The sequence below is a fragment of the Mandrillus leucophaeus genome, unplaced genomic scaffold, assembly GCF_000951045.1.
Source record: "Mandrillus leucophaeus isolate KB7577 unplaced genomic scaffold, Mleu.le_1.0 Scaffold143, whole genome shotgun sequence".
Taxonomy (NCBI): domain Eukaryota; kingdom Metazoa; phylum Chordata; class Mammalia; order Primates; family Cercopithecidae; genus Mandrillus; species Mandrillus leucophaeus.
In genome coordinates this window covers 4,163,448-4,185,979 of record NW_012101399.1, presented here as the reverse complement: position 1 = coordinate 4,185,979, position 22,532 = coordinate 4,163,448, and the positions used below count along the sequence as shown (strand labels likewise).

Genomic DNA, 22,532 nt, shown 5'->3' with positions numbered 1-22,532 from the left:
CCTTAAGTCTCAGCTTAAATATAACTTCCTCCAAGAGGCTTTCCTTACACTACCCCCATCACTACACTATTCACACATACACACAGTTAAGGCTAGTACTGTTTAATGTATTTCCAGACTACCCTACATTTGCCTGTTTGGACAGTAAGCTCTAGGAGAAAAGAAAACATGCCTGTTTTGTTCAGTATTTTATCACCAGAGCCCAACCAGTATCGAGCACATCTAGACATCCAATAAGTTTTGCACTTTCTTGAGTAAAATAGTTGAGAACAATCTCAAATGATGGCTAAAGTCATTAATAATCAGGCTCTAGTCAGTTTCGAAGCTCACATATCCATATACCCTCAGGGGAATGAGCTCGTTTTACAGGCAAAGAGCTCTCCTCCACTTTTCTTCTCTGAAATACTTTCATGCCTCAGTAAGAAACAGAAACCTCTAGACCAAAAATCATCCAAACCAACATGGCTGGGGCAGAATCAAGGCCAGATGAGAAAGGCACAGGGCAAAAGTGCCTGCCACTTGACCTTGAATCTAGGGTGGTTTCATATTACAAATGAAAGGAACCCAAAACCTGACCAATATAGCCACAGGAAATGGTCACGGGAAAAAAAAAAAAAAAACTCCCTGTACATCTCAGAATCTGTAAGTTTGTCAAAATTGCCAAGAATATCTATACTCCCAGCAAGTCAAAAATTTCCCAGAATACAATACCTTAATGGGGAGGCAGGGGGACAGAAGGCAGTGAAGTCAAGTTCTTGGTAAGAAAATGAAAGCGCTCTCCAACTTAGACAACCCTGGGCTAAAGGGTAGATGGAAATGGGGTATAGGAAAGTAAAAAACAGGGCTCTATCTAATAAGACAGACAAGTGGTAAAATACAATTAAACAGACCATCTGTGGTATATTGCCAAGCACCAGAGGAACATCACTTAGATGATAATCCATGACATCTTGAAAAATCAATATAACCCAATGCTTACCTGTTTAAAAAAAAAAAAAAAATCTCATTAAGACACTAAATGACTCTGAAAAATTTACCGTAAGAAACTACGCAACTCAAAGCAATCCTACGGCCAGGTGTAGTGGCTCATGCCAGTAATCCCAGCAATTTGGGAGACTGACCAACATGGTGAAACCTCAACTCTATTAAAAATACAAAAATTAGCCAGGTGTGGTGGCACGCACTTGTAATCCCAGCTACTCGGGAGGCTGAGGCAGAAGAATTGCTTGAATCCAGGAGGTGGAGGTTGCAGTGAGCCAAGATCACACTACTGCCCTCCAGCCTGGGTGACAGAGCAAGACTCCGTCCCAAAAATAAATGAAAATAAAAATAAATAAATAAATAAATAAGTAGAAGCAATCCTAACTCTCCCCTAATAAGACAGAAGGAAATCTAAGAGAATCTCATCTGGGAATGAGGAGAGATCTACCGCTCTCTATCAAAACAAGATATCCATCCATAGTTGGAGAAAGTTCAATAATCAATATAGATAAAAATGAATGCATATAAACATACAACCTATACACTTAGAAATCTAAGGGAATTTTCCCTCTATCTTTCCTCTCTCAGCTCCTGCTGTGTTACTGATATTTCAGTCTTAAAGAAAGCTCTTTTCATATCTTCCAGTTTTTTGTTTTTTTTTTTTTAAAACAGAGATTTAAATGACATAGGTGAGTGGGAAGAAGTATACCAAAGGAAGCTGAACTCACAAGTTTCTCTAAAAATCTTAATAAAATTATTTCATCTCTTCTTTCATAAACTCTCAGGTTTTTTTTTTTTTCCCCCCTGCATCAGGGTCTCAGATGCAGTGGCACAATCATGGCTCAATGCAGCCTTGAATTCCTAGACTCAAACAATCCTCCTGCCTCAAACTTCCCAAGTAGCTGGGACTACAGGCATGCACCACAATGCCTGGTTAATTTTTTGGAGACACAGAGTCTAGCTATATTGCCAAGGCTGGACTTGAACTTCTGGTCTCAAGTGACTCTCCCATGCTGGCCTCCCAAAGCGCTGGGATTACAGGCATGGGCCACTGCACCCGGCCTCTCAGGTTCCATACTAAGTAAAATAAATGTTGTTATGAAAAACGCAGCACTTTATTATTTAATTAAAAAATGGTTTCTTAAAATGTCTTCTATTCAGCTGTCAGTAATAGCAAAAAACAGAACACCTTTTAAAACTGAAAAAGGTACCTATTATGTCTAACAAATCTTTGCAATACATTAACATAATTCAATCTTTGAGCACTGTTCATTCTTCTTATGAAAATAAGAACATGTCTTCAATGACATTAATCAGTGGCTAAACATAATTTGATTCAATAGTTCCCATTTAACTGAGCACTAGTCAACTTTCATGTGGGTGGTTTGTACTGCAATAAAGTCATTTGGGTAATGTATATGCTCATTATTTTTATTTCATTCCAGTTCCCACTTCTCTAGTCATGACAACATGCCCTTTCTAAAATACGCTTTAAAACTTAATTTTCTATTATTGATTGTGGGTGGGGGGGCGGATTTTCCCCTTACCCTTCTGAGTTCTTAGCTGGGACTGCTGTAACAAGACAGACTAACAAGAGAAAAACAGTTTATTAACATGTACACGTCATGTATACATAGGAGATTATCCAGGGAGAAATAAGAACTCTCCAAGAGGGGGCCTAGAACTCCAGCTTACATAACAACTTCAACTAGAAAGAAGAATGTGAAGGAAGGTAATCACAAAAAGCATGGTAAATAAGAGAAACGATTGTTTTGCAGAATTAAGTTGATGCCTCTGTTGATAGGCGTCTCTTGCCATTTGGTCATCCTTCTCTTCCCCAGAAAGGGAGACATTCTTACAAACAGAGATTTCCTTTCTAGGTACACATTTCTCTTACAAAAAAGTAACTTGTACTGTTTTCAGAGATGACCCTGTGTCTGCTGGTTCTCAAAATAATCTGCTCAAAAAAAACCTTATGCCAAAGTGGCATATTTAGGGTGGCATATTGTGGTCTCCTATAATCACAAAATCCTCTCACTAGCAGCATCTTAAGAGCACTCTGAGAAACACAAAAACAATACCATTCTGGACCGTATTTTGAGTTAGGTTGGGTAGCCAACTTCATTTCTATTTTAAAATGCAAGAGGTGGTGGAGAAAAGGAAGACTAGAGGGAGAGAGAGAAGGAGAGAAGAACCTAAAATGTTCTTTAAATCCAGTTCAGTTGGGGAGGGAAATAGGAGTGGTACTACATGTATGAAACAAAAATTTAAGGATTTTCCTCTGTTCTATATCTACTTAATTTTATTTTTTAAACAAATATGCATTTCTGTTATATTCAAGGAATCTTCAAAAAGTTCACGGAATATGCATTATTGCAAAAAAACTATGCATGAACTTCAAATTTTTTTGTATGAACATAAACTCTTACTAACTTGTCATAACATACCAGAACAGGATCTAGCTTGAGGTCCTAAGAGGGATAAGACAGCGTTTGAAAGAGCCCCTATCACAGTAACATGAATTCTGCTAAAATTGAAGCAAGAACAAATATCAAATTTATGGTAAAGCTTGTGTGGAAGAAAAGTAAACTCACTGGTGAGTTGTGAAAAGTCTGTGAGGAAAATGCCTCAAAGATATCAACAGTTTACAAATAGATAACTCATTTTAAGAAGGCACGAGAAAATGTTCAAGATGCCAACAGTGGCAGACCATCCACATTAATTTGTGAGGAAAAAAATTCATCTTGTTTGTGCCCTAACTGAAGATGATCAATGGCTAACGGCATGAACAATAGCTAATGCCACAATTCTTTTATAATTGGTTCAGTTTACACAATTCTGACTAAAAAATTGAAGCTGAGCAAACTTTCCATCCGATGAATGCCAAAATCATTGGACCCAGATCTGCTGCAGACAAGAACAGATCTTTCAACGGAAATTTTGAGTGAGACTGCGATCCTGAAGCATTTCTTTGAAGAATTGTAACAGCAGATGAAATATGGCTTTACCAGTATGATCCTGAAGATAAAGCACAACCACAATGGCTACCAAGAGAAGTGGTCCAGTCAAAGCACAAGCAGACTGGTCAAGAGCAAAGGCTGGCAACAATTTTTTGGGATGCTCAAAGGCAGGCTGCTGGTTGACTTTCTGGAGCACCAAAGAACTATCATAAAAACTTAGCCAAAGCTTTAGCAGAAAAACACCCAAAGTTTCATCAGAGACTCCTCGTACACTACGTAAATGCCCCTGCTTATTCTGCTCATCAAACAAGGGCAATTTTGAGAGTTTCAATGGGAAATTATTAGGCATTCACCTTATAACCCAATCTGGTTCCTTCTGACTCCTTTATGTTTCCTAATTGATATAGATTGGATATCTGTCCCCTCCAAATCTCATGTTGAAATTTATTCTCCAACATCAGAGGTGGGGCCAAATGGAAGGTGTCTGGGTCATGGGGGCAGATCGCTCATGAATGGCTTGGTATATCCCCAGAGTAATGAGTAAGTTCTCGCTCTATCAGTTCATACAAAAGCTGGCTGTTTAAAAGAATGTGGCGTCTCCTTTCTTTCTCACTCCCTCTCTCGCTATGTGATATGCCAGCTCTCCTTCCCCTTCTGCTATAACTGGAAGTTACCTGAAGCCCTCACCAGAAGCAGATGCTAGTGCCATGGTTCTTGTACACCCTGCAGAACTGTGAGCCAAATAAATTACCCAGCCTCAGGTATTCTTTTATAGCAACCCGAACAGAGTAACACACCAATCTTTAAAAATCTGTAAATGGCACCCTTTTTTCTTCAGTTACCAATATAAAAAAGACTGCATTTACTTAAATTCCCAGGACCCTCATTTATTTAGGGATGGACTAAATGACTGGTATCACTGCTGACAAAAGAAATAGCTTAAATTTGATGGAGCTTATGTTGAGAAAAAAAGTTATTTTTTATTTCTATCTTAATTAATTCCATTTTTCCACAAACTTTTTGAAGTCCCCTCATATTAGCTTAAAATGCAACCCCGGATGTTTTATATAAAGGGCAAAAGGATAACAAAATTTGTCTTCCCCAGAAACAGAATAAATTTAGTCATTTAAGTATCTATTCATAAAAAAATTGTTTCAGAAACACTGGAATAATTTCACATAATTCTGATCTACCATGTGGAGAACTCAGTAACATTTTTATTTTACTGTATTTCAAAAAACTGAGTAAATGAATTTCTAAAACCTTAAAGATAACAGAATTTAGCAATCCCGGGACTCTACAAAATGCTGTGCTACTCTTCATGGTGGGTAACGAGAGAAAATAAAACTGTCATTTTCTATACTGGAAAAAAATAATACCTTCTATAATAAAAACAAAAGGAAAGCAGGGGGAAACCAAGCTCTATGGCGCCATCTTTTGGACTGTACAAATTCTTAACAAAATTCTTTCTTACATTATTGTAAGAAAAAATTTATTGACCAGAATCAAACAAGTACTATTCCTATGCCTTTTAAGGCGGGTGGATCACTTGAGGCCAGGAGTTCAACACCAGCCTGGCCAATGTGGTGAAATCCCATCTCTACTAAAAATACAAAATTAGCTGGGTGTGGTGGCAGGCACCTGTAATCCCAGCTCCATATTATTCTCACAGTTCTTTCTGTACTAGGGTATGTTAAATAAGCAGAAGTCATTGAACTGAGACTGTCTCTCTGCACTTTGAGTTCCTGCATAAAAAAATGCAAACTTAGTAAAGAAATAAACTGAAACCTAATTTAAGAGTATAGTTTTGTAACAAACAGCCAAGTTTCAGCCAATCATAGGCAGCCAACTGATCAGACCCTACCAATACAGGGTGAACATCTCATCACACCATGCCCAAATAAGGCAAAATGCCTTGTGGTAGCCAATCAGGTAATTTCTCTAATTTGCTTCCACATTCAGCCTATGGAAGCTCACTGCTCATGTTGCAAGGTGGAGCTCTCTCAACCTCTTCTGGTTCTGCATGCTGCCGGATTCATGAATTGTTCTTTGCTCAGATAAAGTGTTAAATTTGTATGAAGTTTTTCTTTTAACAGATTAAAAATGTATCTATACTAAGCCTACACTAAGCAATTATGTGTAATTCTAAAATTCTACTAAAAATTTTGAAAATAAAGGCTTTTTGAACAAACTGTAGTCTGAACACCTTACAAAAATTGTTCCTAAAGTGAACTCCTCTCCCCCTAGAATCATCATTATCTGAGAACTTGCTAGAAATGCAAATTCTTGGGCCACATTCCAGACTAAACTAGAAATGGGGCAAGGAAATAATCTGCTTTTTTTTTTTTTTAAGATGGAGTCTCACTCTATTGCCCAGGCTGAAGTGCAATGGCACAATCTTGGCTCCCTGCAACCTCCACCTCCCAGGTTCAAGCAATTTTCCTGCCTCAGCCTCTGGAGTAGCTGGGATTACAGGACCCTGCCACCACACTCAGCTAATTTTGTATTTTTAGTAGAGATGGGATTTCACCACATTGGCCAGGCTAGTCTTGAACTTCTGGCCTCAAGTGACCCACCTGCCTAGACCTCCCAAAGTACTAGGATTACAGGCATGAGCTGCCATGCCCAGCCTAGAATCTGCTTTTTCACAAGCCCTCCAGGTTATTCTGATACAAACTAAAACATGAAAAACAGTCTTTGGGAGATTTAGAAAAAAGTCACAGGAGACACAACCACACATAAGAACCTGCTGAGCAACAGTTTTTAACCTTACCTTCACATTGGTAACACCAGGGAGCTTTAAAAATCCTAGGTCTCATCGCGCCACTGCACTAAAGCCTGGGCGACAGAGCAAGATTCCATCTCAAAAAAAAAAAAGAGCCTAGGTTTCACTCCACTATCCAATTTGATGATTATGGGAGATAAGGAAAGCCTAGGCACTGGAATTTTAAAAAGACTCCCAAATGATTCTAAAGTGCAAACAAGGTTGAGTGCCACTGATCTAGAGGATTACATTTTCAGAAGTTAGAGTTCATAAAACATCTTATATTAAGAAATGCTGGTGTCTTATATTTTCTGTTGTTGTAACTGAATATCTGAGACTGGGTAATTTACAAAGTAAAGGAATCTATGTCTTACAGCTCTTCTGGAGATTGGGAAATCCAAGGTTGAGGGGACATATCTGTTGAGGGCCTTCTTGCTGGTGGGGACTCTCTGCAGAGCCCAGCAGCAGTGCAAGGCATCATGTGGTGAGGGGGCAAAAGCATGCCAAACTGGCCTTTAAAACAGACCCATTCCCATGGTAATTAAACCATTCTTCCTGTGATAACCTATTAATCCAAGAATGGATCAAACTACTCTACCCTCAGGACTCCATCACCTCTTAAAGGCCTCACTTCTTAATACTGTTACATTCAGGATTAAGTTTCAACATGAGTTTTGGTGGGGACAAATACTCCAACCATAGCATTCCATCCCTGACCTCCCAAACTCATATCCTTCTCACATACAAATACATTCACTCTAGCTCCATATCCTCAAAGTATTAACTTGTTTCAGCACCAACTCAAAATTCCAAAGTCCAGAGTCCCATCTGTGAAGCCTGTGAAATCAAAACAAGTCATCTACTTCTAAGATACAATGGTAGGACAGGTATAGGGTATTCCTGTAAAAACTAAAGTAGAGGTTCCTCTTCAAAGAGACTTTCCTCCCTGTCTAATTAGGAATAAATAGTAAATTCTCTTAGAAGCAAAATTTATTCAAAGACCTGTGCTAACATTCTTAGATACCTGCTAGCCTTAATAAAGAAATCAATGTACTTTGTGTTCTTAGCTCCCACAATTTAGCCTAAATATTTGCCCTGGCATGCTTATACTGGTACAAGCAAGCATTAGGTCATATCTTGTTCCTCTTCCTCATTTGGAGCTGTTTTTACCTTGCTCAGCATTCCACAAGTTACTTCTTCCTTCCTTTGTTCTCCTCTGCCTTTGCCTCTTTTAGAAAGTTCCAATCGGGACAAATACAGAATGTGAGGTACCATTCCAGTCAATGGAAACCGGACACAGCAGGAGGGTGACTGTGTCAGGTTATAAATGACCCTCTCTCCTCTGTTCGCTGTACTCTCGTGGCAAAACTGCTGGCAAGTGTACTCTTTCTGCATAAAGTAAAATGGCCTTGCTGAGAAAATTAAATTTACGTTCAAGTGCTATTTCTTTGCAGCACCGGGGAACAAGCATTTCTAACATTCCCATTCTAAAAGGCAGAAATAGGCCAAAAGAAAGGAGTAACAGGCCTCAAGTAAGTCTAAACCCTAGGAAAGAAGACATTAACTCTTAAAGCTACAGAGTAATCTCCATTCCATGTCTGAATCCTGTGCACACTGGGGTGGGGTTGGGCAGGTGGGCTCGCAAGGTATCAAGCAACCCTACTCCTAGAGCTTTCTGGGCTCAACCAGTTAAGAGTAGGTAGCTAGGCAGACATGAGCAGGGCAGAGGACTCCCCCACACCCAGCATGTCAGGTGGCAATCAAGTGATGGTCAGGTGGTTGTTAAACTGTCTCCCTAAAATAACTGGTCGCAGCTGGCAGCAGGGAAAGGCAGTCTCCCAGCAGACAGAAAACACCTGAAGCTGGTGATCAGCAGCTTCCCATTAAGATCTCAGGAGTTAGGCGAGTGGGCCCAAGCATGTGCACTAAGACGCAAAATGGCAGTTTAACTGGTATATGACCTTCCTCTAAAAATGTTCAACTTAGCAAGGCAAAAATGCCTCAGATGAGCATGCACACAACTTGAGAAAACACACTGAGCATGTGGTCCCTCTGGAGTGCTGGCAGGCCACTACACATGCGGACAGCCCACCCCAAGGAAAAAATCAAGGCAGGAGAAACTCAAACCCCGGAACCATGCCAATGTATAAAACCCCAAGTCAAGGGCCAAACAGAACACTTGAATCTCTCAAATTGCTTGCTTGGCCCTCTTCCAAGAATACTTTACTTCCCATTGTTCCTGTTCCAAAACTTTTTAATAAACTCTCACTCTTGCTCAAAAACTTGCCTTGGTCTCTCACTCTGCCTTACGCCCCTTGGACAAATTCTTTCCTTCGAGGAGGCAAGAATCAAGTTGCTTCAAACCTGTACGGATCCACCACTGCTAACAAGCCCACACTTCAGCTCTCTCCAGTTGAAGTTACAAACTGGTGCCATGCGCTGCCAGTGTGTCACAGTTCTAGAATCTCAAGGGCAGCTCTAGCTCTGACCTCACAATTCCACTTGGCATTCTCCAGAATGGGCTCTCTGTGGTGGCTCCACCCCTGCAACAAGTCTCTGCCTGGACACCAGACTGTCTATAATATATCCTTTGAAATCTAGGTAGAGGCTCACATGACTTCCTAGCTCTGCTTTCTGACAACCTGCAGAATTAGCACCACATGGATGCCACCAAGGCTTATGGCTTATATCTTCTGGAGCTGCAGGTCAAGTTGCACCTAGGGCCACTTGAGCCATAGTGGGGACAACTGAGGAACACTGTGCTGGAATTCTGGGAGCAGAGGCCTAAAGCAGCCCTGGGCAGTAAGCTTATAGGCAGAGGCCCAAGTCCATCACCCAAAACCATTTGTGCTAGAGCTCTGGGCCTGTGATGAGAAAGGGAGGCTCAAAGATCTCTGAAATGCCTTGAGGGTCTTTCTCCCATTGTCTTGATAATCCCTTCTATTAAGTACTACTCTCCTTAGCAAAAATTGCTGGGCCACACCCTGGTTTCCTCTCCCAAAAAATTTTTTCACTCTTTACATGGCCAGGCTGACAGTTTTCCAAATCTTTCTGCTTTCTTTCCCTTTTGATTATAAATTTCATCTTCAGTCATTTTTTTCCCTCTCACAGCTTAATGTAAGCTATTAAAAGTAGCCATGCAGCAGCTTGAATGCTTTGCGGGTTAGATAGGTCTTCTTCCAGGCATTCTAATTCACGGCTCTAAAATCCTGAATTCCATAAAGCCCTCAGACATGGACCCAATCCAGCCAGGTTCTCTGCTACTTTATTACAAGGATGCCCTTTACTCCAATATCTTGTTCCTCATTTTCATCTGGGTCCTCATCAAAATGGCCATTACTGTCCATATTTCTATTAGCATTCTGCCCATGATCACTAAAATAATCTCTAAGAAGTTCCACATCTTCCACAGCCTTGTCGTCTTCTGAGCCCTCACCAGAATCACCCTTAATGTTCCGTTCACAGCAATACAGGGTTTTTTCTATCCTGCTCCTCCAAACTCTTTCAAGTGTTTATCCATTACCCAATTCCAAAGCCACTTCCACATTTTCAGTTATTTGTTATTAGCAACACTTCTCAGTACCAATTTTCTGTCTCAGTCCATTTTGTGCTACTGTAACAGAATACACAGACTGGGTAACTTATAAAACAAAATTTAAAAACGGGTTTATTTAGGTGATGGTTCTACAAACTGGAAAGTTCAAGATTGAGAGGCTGCATCTGGCAGCTTCTAGTGAAGGCCTTATGTTACATGAAAACATGGCAGAGAAATAGAAGAGGTACCAGGCACATGTAAAAAGCCCAAAACATAGGAAGCAACCTCACGTTACGACAACCTGCTCTCGCAGAAACTAACATTCCCACAAGAGCTAACCCAGTCTTGCAAGAAAGATACTAATCCATCTTAACAACATAATCACCTCTTAAAGGCACCACCTTCCAACACCACCACATTGGAAACAAGCCTCAACATGGGTTTTGGTGGGGACAACCCATGCTCAAATCACAGAAGTTTGTAAATCAGACGTGAAAAGTGTGGCCTTCAAAACCAAGATAAACACAAAACCCCACTACTAAAAAAAAGAGACTGTTCACTTCCAGCCTGTTGTTTACCCTTTCAAAGGCTATACAAGATGTTTATTATTTAGGGTATAATTGTTTAAAAATTTTTCTATAACTGTACATTCCTAGTTGTTATGGGAAGGCCAAAACAAAAAAAAGGTAGGATAATCCTTGCCCTTTCCAGACCATCTAATACAATTGGGAAGATGAGATATAAAGTAACAATAAAGTACAAACACCAAATTTAGAGGACAGACTGAAAGCACTGACTCAATGGAAGAAGAAATCACATCTAATTGTAGTGTAAGTTGAGCATCCTGAATCCAAAACTCTGAAATCTGAAATGCTCCAATGAGCATTTCCTTTGAGTATCACGTTGGTGCTCCAAATATTTCAGATTGTGGAACATTTCAGACTTCAGATTTTTGGATTTAAGATTTAAGTTGTTAGATATGAGTTCTAAATTTCTCTTCAAAGGATCAGTGTATGTTCAATTCTTTGCCTTCTACTTTTAAACTTAACTTCCCCATAACGCAACCTTTCTCGATTACCTGCTCTACCCTGACTCATTCCAATTTACTGCTCTGCCATAACCATTTTTTCTGCCAAACCACTCACCCCATCACTCTCTTTAAATTAGCCAATCAGAATTAGTTTAGCCTGTCTGGTCTAACCCTAGCCAATAGGGGAATGACACAGCAGCAGGGGCCATGTTTATCAGGAATAAGAACTTCTTCCCCCTTCCTTTTCCAGGTGTGTGCTCACCACTGCTCCCTCTGTAAGGGCACACCCTTCTATAGAAGTACATCGCCTTGCTGAGAATTAAAAATAAAATGTTATATTCGAGTGCTATTTCTTTTGCAGCACTGAAACTTTATTTATAACATATTGTAAATATTCCAAAATCCAAAACACTCCGGGTCCTAAGCATTTCAGACAAGAGATGCTCAATCCATACTATGTATGACTATTAAAAAAAGAGGGTAGAACTTCAGTCTTTAAGGATGCATGTGGTTGGGCATACCTGATGGAAGAAAAGACAGAATTTTTTTAAGGGAGCAGATAAAATATAGTATAAAACAAACTTTCTCAGGGGTTCCTCATCTGAACCACAGATCACTGCAAATGATGTGATTATATTCTCAATTCTTCCAAGGATAGTACATAACTAGTACCATTCAAGAAGCACAGGACAGAAATAGGAGCTAATTAATCATATTCAGGGGATGGCTTAGAGCCCTATTTCTCAAATTAACATGACTCAGAATTACTTGGAGAGCTTGGCTTGTTCAAACAGACTGCTAGGCCCCAGTCTAGAGACGGATTCTCTAGGCAAACCCAAGAACATTTTAGGGCATTAAGACTTAATCCTCTGGTGGAATTCTGGTTAAGAAAGGCTGATATAAAGTATATATTTATTTGAAAGTAATTTATGTTCTTTAAATACTGAAAACAGAGACCAGTATGAAGCAGCAGCAGCATGTTCATCTATTCAAGACAACATTGTCTTGGTCTGTTTCGCTGCAGTCTTTCTTTTGAAATAAATATTCTTGGTTGTTATACATGAGGAATATATACAAACGCTTACAAGCCCCAGTACTGAAGAACATGGCCAGTGCATTCAGACATGCTGTGCTAAAGCAATATAATTCTCAGGCTTCTGTAAAAAAAATGGAAGTTCTGCCCACTTAATAGCACCAAGGGCAGTTTACCAATCCTTTCATATCAGAAAGAGTCTTGAGTTATAACTTTAAGTGATCTCTTGGTCAACTAGACCAAATAGTTATTGAAATATTCTCAATAATATGTCAGCAATATATTTACCATTCCTGATAATATTTTTATTTTATATTATACTAATAACAACTTAGTTGGGGAGAAAACTCTTGGATCCTAACTACTTCACAACTTCTCAACCCATTGACTTCTGTCACACTGTGTAACAGAGCAATCTGAAGAAATCTGTATATAACATGCATTCACTAATCACCCCATTTACCTTGATTCCTTGGCCTGACTACTCACAGTTAGCTTTTTTCTCTTAAGGTTTATAATTTTAAAAGATTTACCTGAGCTTTTATCTAGGTGTGGGTCTCTTTTCGCTTATCTGAAATTCTGTTTTCTTTAATTATACATATCTGAGTTTGGGAGTTTTTGTTTTTACTTAAAGTCTTATTTCATCATATCTGATCATTATTTCTGTTCCAAGTGTTTGATTTACTTTCAATGGAGTATTTATCACTCCTTTTTTGGGTTCCCAGTAACTTTCTTTCATAGTCATTACCTCAAAACACTCATTTTTATCACTTACATATTTTTTTAATGCTTTGTGAGAGTTTCTCAAGTTTACTCTCCACAGATACTTTACTATCTGTAACATTAAATTCATCTCTTTCTAATCTAATGCCATTAAAACAGAATGTCAGTTTTGCTACTGTGTATTAGTTCCCCGTCATCCTCCCTGTTATCTGTTTCCCTTTTTCAACTTGTAGCCCTTTCACCTGAGTCTGCTCTCTCCTTATGGGACTTCTTTCCTGTTTTAATGGGGTCACATTTATTTTTCACGCTGTTGGGTATGCCCATTGTTTTTGTCTTCATTTCCTCCTGGTTTCTTTCACATTCACAGGGCAGCTCTTCCTTCAATGCTTCAGATTCTTTCCCTTCCTCTTATTCTACAGTATTTTTTTTCAGAGAGCTTTCATCTTCCCCAGGTTAAAGCACAACAAACCCACACTCAGTTTCCGCCAAGCAGAGAGGTACAGATCGCCCTTGCTAGTAGAATCCCTTCCCAAAATGATGTGCAAGATCTAAGCAATTCCGGTCCTTATTTAGGGTGGTTCTACTAGAACAAAGTGGGGAACTACCTGTATTCCAAATCGTTCCTTAAAACACTGAACAGGTGGAATTTCAAAAATTCCACCTTTTGGCCTCATACTACCTACCTACCTAGACTCTACCTACCTGGGCCCTACCTACCTATGTCCTGCCTATTGTCATGGCTCAGGACATGCTACCCCAAACTATGGCCACTTGGAGGCCACTGTGACTTTCCCCCACCTTTTTGTGGGACAGTTGGCCATAAAGAAGTTCTCTAACCTACCTCTTCTGAAAGTATGTCTTTTTTTTTTTTTTTTTTTTTGACACAGAGTCTCGCTCTGTCACCCAGGCTGGAGTGCAATGGCATGATCTCAGCTCACTACAACCTCCTGGGTTCAAGCAATTCTCATGCCTCAGCCTCCTCAGTAGCTGGGATTACTGGTGCGCACCATCACACCCAACTGATTTTTGTAGTTTTAGTAGAGATGGGGTTTCGCCATGTTGCCCAAGCTGGTCTCGAACTCCTGGCCTCAAGCGATTCACCCACCTCAGCCTCCCGAAGTGCTAGGATTACAGGCATGAGCCACGACACCTGGCCTTGAAAGTCATTAAACCCTCATGTGACAAGGGCCCCATTCTATACCTGGAGGAAAGGAATGTTACACAGAGAGGCCAAGAAGAATCTCAACAAACAAGCCTACCTAAGTTCCCCGATTTATTACTAATGAATAATACCGTTTTTGTACAATCATACTTCTATGTGACCATCCATTGTTCGTTGAACTTACACACAAAAACACAGTTTTTCCTGGATCTGTGGGTCTTTGGGTCTTCATTTCTGAAGGCTCCCATGTCATGTAAAACTTTGATTAAATAAATGTGTTATGCTTCTCTATTGTTAATCTGTCTTTTGTTATACGGATATTGGCCATGACCCCTGCAATCAGTGAGGAAAAGACATTACTTTTTCTCTCCTCCACTACCTTTCTAGGCTCAGTTCAATTCACCATCTTCTCCATGCAGCCCTTTCCTGCCATGAAGACCCATTCTGACCCCTCACTTCTTTAAAGGCTAATCTTTGTCAGTACCTTACAATTTACCAATTGTTTTGTAATTATTTCATGTTTTCTCTAACTCCAGGTCAAGTTAATCAATGTCAGTTACATTTTAGACTTCTCTGTAATAGCACAGAGGCAGAATATTTGTCAACTGACAGAAATGCAGTTATAGAGAACTTCATAAAGAATCCAAACACTTCCACTAAGGTGAAATTTTGAGTAACAGGTACAATTTAGGCAACCAAATCTCTAATACTGAATTAAAAAAAAAAAACTCAACATTCTAGTTTCTCTTCGGAAGCTCCTATTTTTAAGTAGAAAAAAGGCTCTATATATTAAAAGATAACTTTCCATTGCTTAAAAAAACTTGCTAATTCAAAAAATTAAAATAGCATATAATGTGTGTGTGTGTGTGTGTGTGTATATATATATTTTTTTATTTTTTGAGATAGTCTCACTTTGTTACCCAGGCTGGAGTGCAGTAGTGCAATCTCAGCTCACTGCAAGCTCCACCTCCTAGGTTCAAGCAACTATCGTGCCTCAACCTCCTGAGTAGCTGAGATCACAGGTGTGTGCCACCATGCTCAGCTAATTTTTGTATTTTTAATAGAAACAGGGTTTCACCATGTAGGCGAGGCTGGTCTCAAACTCCTAACGTAAGTGATCTGTCCACCTTGGCCTCCCAAAGTGCTGGGATTACAGATGTGAGGCACCATGCCCAGCCATATAACATAATTAAGAACATAAAATATTCTTTTGGGCTGGGATAGTCTAAAAGTGCTATAAGCAAATATTATATCTCAAATCTGTCAGGATCCAAAATCCACACAATTACATTTCAATGAGGTCTATTATATTACATTCATCAGCTCACTTCTGTTTAATAATTATTAACTTATTTTTAATACAACTCACATCAATGATCGGAGTAAAAAGTCTACTTACCCCACCCATTGTAATTCCATGAATAAGTGCAACATAAGGTTTCTGGCAAGAACCTGAAAGAAATAGAGCTGTAATTTTAGTTACAGTGTTTATAATACATTCCCTTTTTCTTAAAAAAACCCACATTATATATACTCAAGATTCTCCCTAGGAAATTTTAGCAAGAAACACCAAAGATGACTAAATGTATGGCTTATAAAATACGTATTTTTAAATGTCAATCCAACACAATCCTATCTATTCATTATCATTTAACAACTTAACCTTTGATTTTAAACAAAAAACCAGGGCTCAGTGTGGTGGCTGACACCTGTAATCTAAGCTCTTTGGGAGGCCAAGGTGGGAGGATTGCTTGAGGTCAGCAGTATGAGATAAGTCTGAGCAATACAGCAAAACTCCATCTCTTAAAAAATATATAGCCAGGTGTGGCGACAAGCACCTGTGCTCCCAGCTGCTCAGAAAGCTGAGGTGGGAGGAACACTTGATCACTTAAGCATAGGAGGTTGAGGCTGCAGTGGGCTGTGATCATGCCACTACACTCCAGCCTGGGCAACAGACCAATACCCTATCTTTAAAAAAAACAAAAAAAAAGGAAGAGCTATGCTACATTATGGTTGAGAAGACTCCATCTCAAAGATGTCAACTCCCTCCAAATTAACCCATAATTCATTCTAAGTCTAATCATAATCTCAGTAGAAACTTTTGTGAAACCAGATGAAACAATTCTAAAATTCATATGGAAGACCCAAAGTCCAACAGCAGCCAAGACAAAAGACATGTAGAAAACGCATCTTAAAGAATTTGGAAACAAAGTAATGATGCATAAACACTATGATCTATCCATTCTACATACTATTTCTGGAGAAACTTTTGCGCATGGGAAATAAGGGAGCATGTACAAGAGTACAACTATCTATGTTAGTAACTATTGGAAACTAAAATATCCATTAATGTAGAACAGATAATTAATGTGGGATATAATCATAATATTGGATACCACAGAAGAGTTATATTCCATGTTGTTAAAAACAATTTATGGAATGGTATACACAGTAAGATAGTATTTACGTAAATTTCTAAATACAAAGTAAAAATCTTTTAGTTCAAACCTAAAATAAAAGCTAAAAAACAAAAGGAATTGGAAAGCTTAAAAAATGGAAGCCTCTATTTGTCTACTTTGCTGTATAAAATATGATACAATGTTCTGCATTTCTATTTTGTCTTTAAACTTATACATTTAAACTTATACACCACAGGTGCAATGGCTCACGCCTGTAATCCCACCACTTTGGGAGGCCGGGGCAGGTGGATCACCTAGGGTCAGGAGTTCGAGAGCAACCTGGCCAACATGGTGAAACCTGTCTTTAATTAAAATACAAAAATTAGCCGGGTGTGGTGGTGCATGCCTGTAATCCCAGCTACTCAAGTGGCTGAGGCAGGAGAATCACTTGAACCTGGGAGACAGAGGCTGCAGTGAGCCAACATCGCACCACTGCACTCCAGCCTGGGTGACAGGGCAAGACTCTGTCTCAAAAGATAAATAAATAAATAATAAAATTAAAATAAACTTATGTTTTACTATTTTAAATACTTCAATGTTAAATTATTGCACAGCTTTTTTCATCACTTAGTAATTATTTTCATCAATTCATGTTTTTACAAAAACATATATATCCCCATGTGTTTAATCTACTAGATATTAATTCATGTTTTTATGCCAATATATAAATATGTTTGTCTAAAAGGCACATGAGAAAAACTGAATTTATTTTTTCAACTATGTCAAAATACTTTAATATCACGTACTCAATCAAATTCTAACTTAAAATCTTTTAGTTCATAAATATTTAGTAAAAATGTCAAATATGGTCTAAGAGAATACACTGAAAATTAATGACAATGGTTGTTTTTGAGGAGGGATAAATGGTTGCTTCTGGGGAAAGTAATGGCACTGAGGAAAGCAAAAAAATGAACTGAAATGTAACTTTCAGACTTGCAGTATTATATTTCTTTTGAAGACATTTTAAATCATCAAGCAAAAATAAAATATTGATGTCTGTTAATTCTGGGCTAGAGGGTACACAAGTACTTATTATGTTACTTCCTGTATCTTAACTTTTGAAACACATGCTTGATAAAAACACTGCTTCACCTCCAATGAAACCTTGAACCTTGAATATAAAGAAATTTTTATTCCCAAGTTCTTTAAGAATTAGGAAATGATACTATATACTTCATTTTATAGAGAAAACTGGAACCCACGGTTTTTCCCCCAAGAAAGCTAAAGCTACCACATGATCAGAAATCCATATTCTCATATTGATTTTTTTTTGAGACGGAGTCTCGCTTTGTTGCCCAGGCTGAAGTGCAGTGGTGCGATCTCGAATCACTGCAACCTCCACCTCCCAGATTCAAGCTGATTCTCCTGCCTCAGCCTCCCGAGTAGCTGGGATTATAGGCACGTGCCACCGCACCCAGCTGATTTTTGTATTTTTAATAGAGATGGGGTTTCACCATGTTGGCCAGGCTGGTCTCAAACTCCTGACCTCAGGTGATTCACCCATTCAGCCTCCCAAATTGCTGGGATTACAGGCGTGAGCCACCGCACCCGGCCTCATATTGATTTTTTAACAAATTGCAGTTAAGTATAGCCTACTAATATTAAAGGGTTACTGTTTTTAAATAAGCACTCAAAATTGTTTAATCAACTTTATTTATGCCTGGCACATGGTATTAAAAGTTTAAGTAAGACTGCCTATTGATTACATTTTTAACAAAGTACATACATCCACCTCATTTCTTTTTTTTTTTTGAGACGGAGTCTCGCTTTGTCACCCAGGCTGGAGTGCAGTGGCGCTATCTCAGTTCACTGCAAGCTCCGCCTCCCAGGTTCATGCCATTCTCTGCCTCAGCCTCCCGAGTAGCTGGGACTACAGGCACCCACTACCACATCCGGCTTATTTTTTGCACTTTTAGTAGAGATGGGGTTTCACTGTGTTAGCCAGAAAGGTCTCGAACTCCTGACCTCATGATCCGCCCGCCTCAGCCTCCCAAAGTGCTGGGATTACAGGCGTGAGCCACCGCACCCGGCTGTCACCTCATTTCTTTATTCCATTTCCAAAGCTCTGAGCAGAACACACATACCAATAGCGTTGTTCAGCATATATTCTACTCTGAAGAAAACTGGAGCCATATTCTGTTTTGCCTTTTCAGCTTCCGAGATCACTAGGAAGGAAAGATTACAAATAAAAAAAAAAACGATTTAATAGTCAACGTTGTCAACTAGATCAAAAGTATTATGATAATTAAATACTGGGGGAAAGGGAGTACTCTAAAATGACTTGTTAAGGTTTTGAAGTTGCCCCTGCCAGAGAAATTATATTATAGTCACAGATCCATAGTCCAAAGTCAAAGCTTCGAGGCAAAAATTCCTATTTTTGTTTTCCATGCTTCTTACAAAATGTTACATTAGAAATTACAGGCTGGGCATGGTGGCTCAAACCTGTAATTGCAGCACTTTGAGAAACCAGGTGGGAGGATTCCTTGAGGCCAGGAGTTTGAGACCAGCCTGGTGAGACTCAACAAAAAATGTTTTATTAGCTGGTTGCAGTGCCATGTGCCTGTAGTACCAGCTGCTCAGGAGGCTGAGCCAGGAGGATTACTTGAGCCCAGGATACTGAGGCTACGGTGAGCCAGGATCATACCACTGTACTCTGGCCTGGACAGAAGAGTGACACCCTGTGTCTTTAAAAAAAAAAAAATAATATATTGTAGCAAACCACATTTTCTTTTGATTATTTTCTCTAGCACTTAAATTAACATTTGCTAGACATACATTTCTTTTGGTAATATATCTTAATACAAAATGTATTATACCTGTGTGTGTATAGCGCTACAACGTACTCCATGTCCTTAAATATTTCTGTCACATTCATTTCCCCCATGAAATATTTACTGAGCATCTACTACATATCAAGTAATGTTTTAGGTGTTGCAGATAATAAAGACAACAACACAAGATGGCTGTCCTGGAGTTCAGATTGATATTAAAACATATTCTTTCTCCTATAAGAATTGGGGTGCTGTGAGAATGGGAGCAGGAAATGTGTAATTAATTAAAAGAAGGCTTCCTAGAAGAGGTAACCCTAAGCCAAGTTTGAAAAGGTAAATAGGAATTTCCCAGAAAATGACAGGAAGAAAAATTCTGAGTAGGGGAAGCAGTACCCTACAAAGCCTCAAAGTCAAGAAAGAAGAGTAAAATCAAGAATCAAACAGTTTTAAAAGACTAAAGGGCAAAGGGAAAAGGTGAGGCTAGACAGGTAAACAATATACTGACATTCTTATTTACTAACATAAATAGAAATGTAACTTCTCAAAGACATTGCTACAGCATACCATTACCTGGCTTAAAAAACAAATGCTCAGTAAATATCTACTGAATAGTGAACACTATCAAATGGTTTCACTTCTATTGCAATCTTCTATTACCCAGAGTTCACATCTCCTACCATATTCTTCCTCCAGTCAATCTCAAGACTGCTAACAAAGTTTCCTCTTCTATATACTGCAACTCATATGCCTTTCCTATCTTTAAGTCCTTTGAGATTTATCTATTAAAACACAAACTAAACATTTCATAAATATGTTTCCTCCTTTACGGGAAAGTATTACACACAAAATGTTGTCTACCAATTTTTACACTAACTCTAGAATTCTCTTGTTTGTTTTTTGTCTGTTTTGAGACAGAATCTTGCTTTGTTACCCTGGAGTGCAGTGGCACAATTTTGGCTCTTGGCTCACTGCAACTTCTACCTCCCGGGTTTAAGCAATTCTCCTGCCTCAGTCTCCCAAGTAGTTGGGATTACAGGCATGCGCCACCAAGCCCGGCTAATTTTTGTATTTTTAGTAGAGACAGGGTTTCACTATATTCGCCAGGCTGGTCTCAAACTCCCAACCTCAGGTGATCTGCCGGCTTGGGCCTCCTAACTCTAGAATTCTGTTATCTCTTCCTTCAAAATGTTTCATATGTTGACTTCTTTTACTAGTTTTTTGGGGTGTTTGTTTTTGAAACGGAGTATTGCCTTGTCGCCAGGCTGGAGTGCAGCGGCGTGATCTCGGCTCACTGCAACCTCCACCTCCCAGGTTCAAGCAATTCTCCTGGCTCAGTCTCCCAAGTAGCTGGGAATACAGGCGTATTTTAGTAGAGATGGGGTTTCACCATGTTGCCCAAGCTGGTCTTGAACTCCTGAGCTCAGGTAATCCTCCCACCTTAGCCTCCCAAAGTGCTAAGATTACAGGTGTGAGCCACTGCACCCAGCCCTTTTACTGGTTTTTAAAAGAAAGATCTGACATCTACTTTTACCACTCTGAGGTTTCACTGATATATACCTAAACAAACAAACAAAAAATGACTGTCATTGTCTATCATCTTTTATTCAGCTCTTATCACTGCTTACCAATTCTAAAAGGAAAAGAACGTAAGTTTTATCGCCTTTGGAATGAAACTCTTTTACCTCAAAAACCTTCTCAAATTTCCTTCAAATCTTTTTCTGACCTAATTTTTATTCTAATCAATTAGTTCCACCTAAATTAAAATTAAATGTCCTTCACAATCATTTTTTGAAAATTTTCTGAGTGTCCACTTATCGTTTTGGACTACAATCTTTCAAGGAACTACATTTCCTGGACTTGAATCCACTGCTTTATATGTGTAAACTACAATAATTCTACAATTTGTAACTGTTACTTCCAAACATCAGTATAAAATTAGGCCTATATGCAGAAATAGCTCAGTCAGAAGCAGCTAATAAACTCAACACACAAAGCTCTGCCCATCTATAAACTGACAAGATCACAGGCCAGATGAAAGGCTAACTCAAGGCTGAAAAACAGTATTTTAAAAATATGCACGTTGTTGGAAGGCTGAGGCAGGCGGATCGCCTGAGGTCAGGAGTTCAAGACCAGCCTGGCCAACGTGGTGAAACCCCATCTCTACCAAAAATACAAAAATTAGCAGGGCATAGTGGCAGGCACCTGTAATCCCAGCTACTGAGGAAGCTCAGGCAGGAGAATTGTTTGAACCCAGGAGGTGGAGGTTGCTGTGAGGAGAGATCACACCACTGCACTCCAGCCAGGGTGACAAGATTGAAACTCTGTCTCAAAAAAATAAACAAATAAATAAATAAATAAATAATAATTTAAAAATGCATGTTGTAGGCAAAACAACAGATTTCAAAAACAATTCAGTTAACAGATCAGTTTAAGCAAAGTTTTCATTAAACTGCAATTTTAAAATGCATTAATAAGTATCTGAAATTATATCCTGAATCCAGCTTTTTTCCTATTCCTAAGGTAATGGTTTATGTAAGTTTGGTGAATAAGCCCAAAGATGGTTGTCTTAATACAACAAACAAATAAAATTAAAACACAAACAAAAAAACAATCCCCGAACCCTACCAATTCCACAAGGAACAAAATACAAAATGTAAAAAGTTTCAATATACTGTATATATAATATGGACAATTATAGTGATTATGACTATAATCATGATTATACTATAATGCCTGTTCTCAGCATCAGTGTCTCTATATATACTCAGAGTATATTATATATATTATACTATATATAATCAGAGATTATATAATATAATCTCATGATTATACTATAATCATGATTATAGTGATTATGACCATGACACTGATGCTGAGAACAGACATTTCTTCTGTCTTTAACATTTAAATGTGTATAGACAGACTGACCTGAACAACTATGAAAAATAAAGACAGTTTCTCTTTTTAGCTCAGCATGTTTAAACACATGTAAAGTATATTTACAATGTAACAGGATAAATGCTATAAATAAGTACATAGAAGACGGTTGCTTTGGGATCATGAATAGTGGGAAGCATAGGAAAAATTATGAATATGTGAGAGCACATCATTTTT

General features: G+C 38.8%; 1 protein-coding gene across 2 annotated transcripts in view; it reads right to left on the bottom strand.

The window, feature by feature from the left end:
• HIBCH (3-hydroxyisobutyryl-CoA hydrolase) overlaps nt 1-22,532 on the bottom strand; it is a 119,456-nt gene that overhangs the window by 79,077 nt on the left and 17,847 nt on the right. For both annotated transcript variants that reach the window (XM_011974236.1, XM_011974237.1), the window contains exons 5-6: nt 18,732-18,812; nt 15,588-15,640 (exon numbers count right to left, since the gene is read on the bottom strand). In XM_011974236.1, the coding sequence (XP_011829626.1) occupies nt 15,588-15,640; nt 18,732-18,812 (134 nt within the window). The remainder of the gene's footprint in view (nt 1-15,587; nt 15,641-18,731; nt 18,813-22,532) is intronic.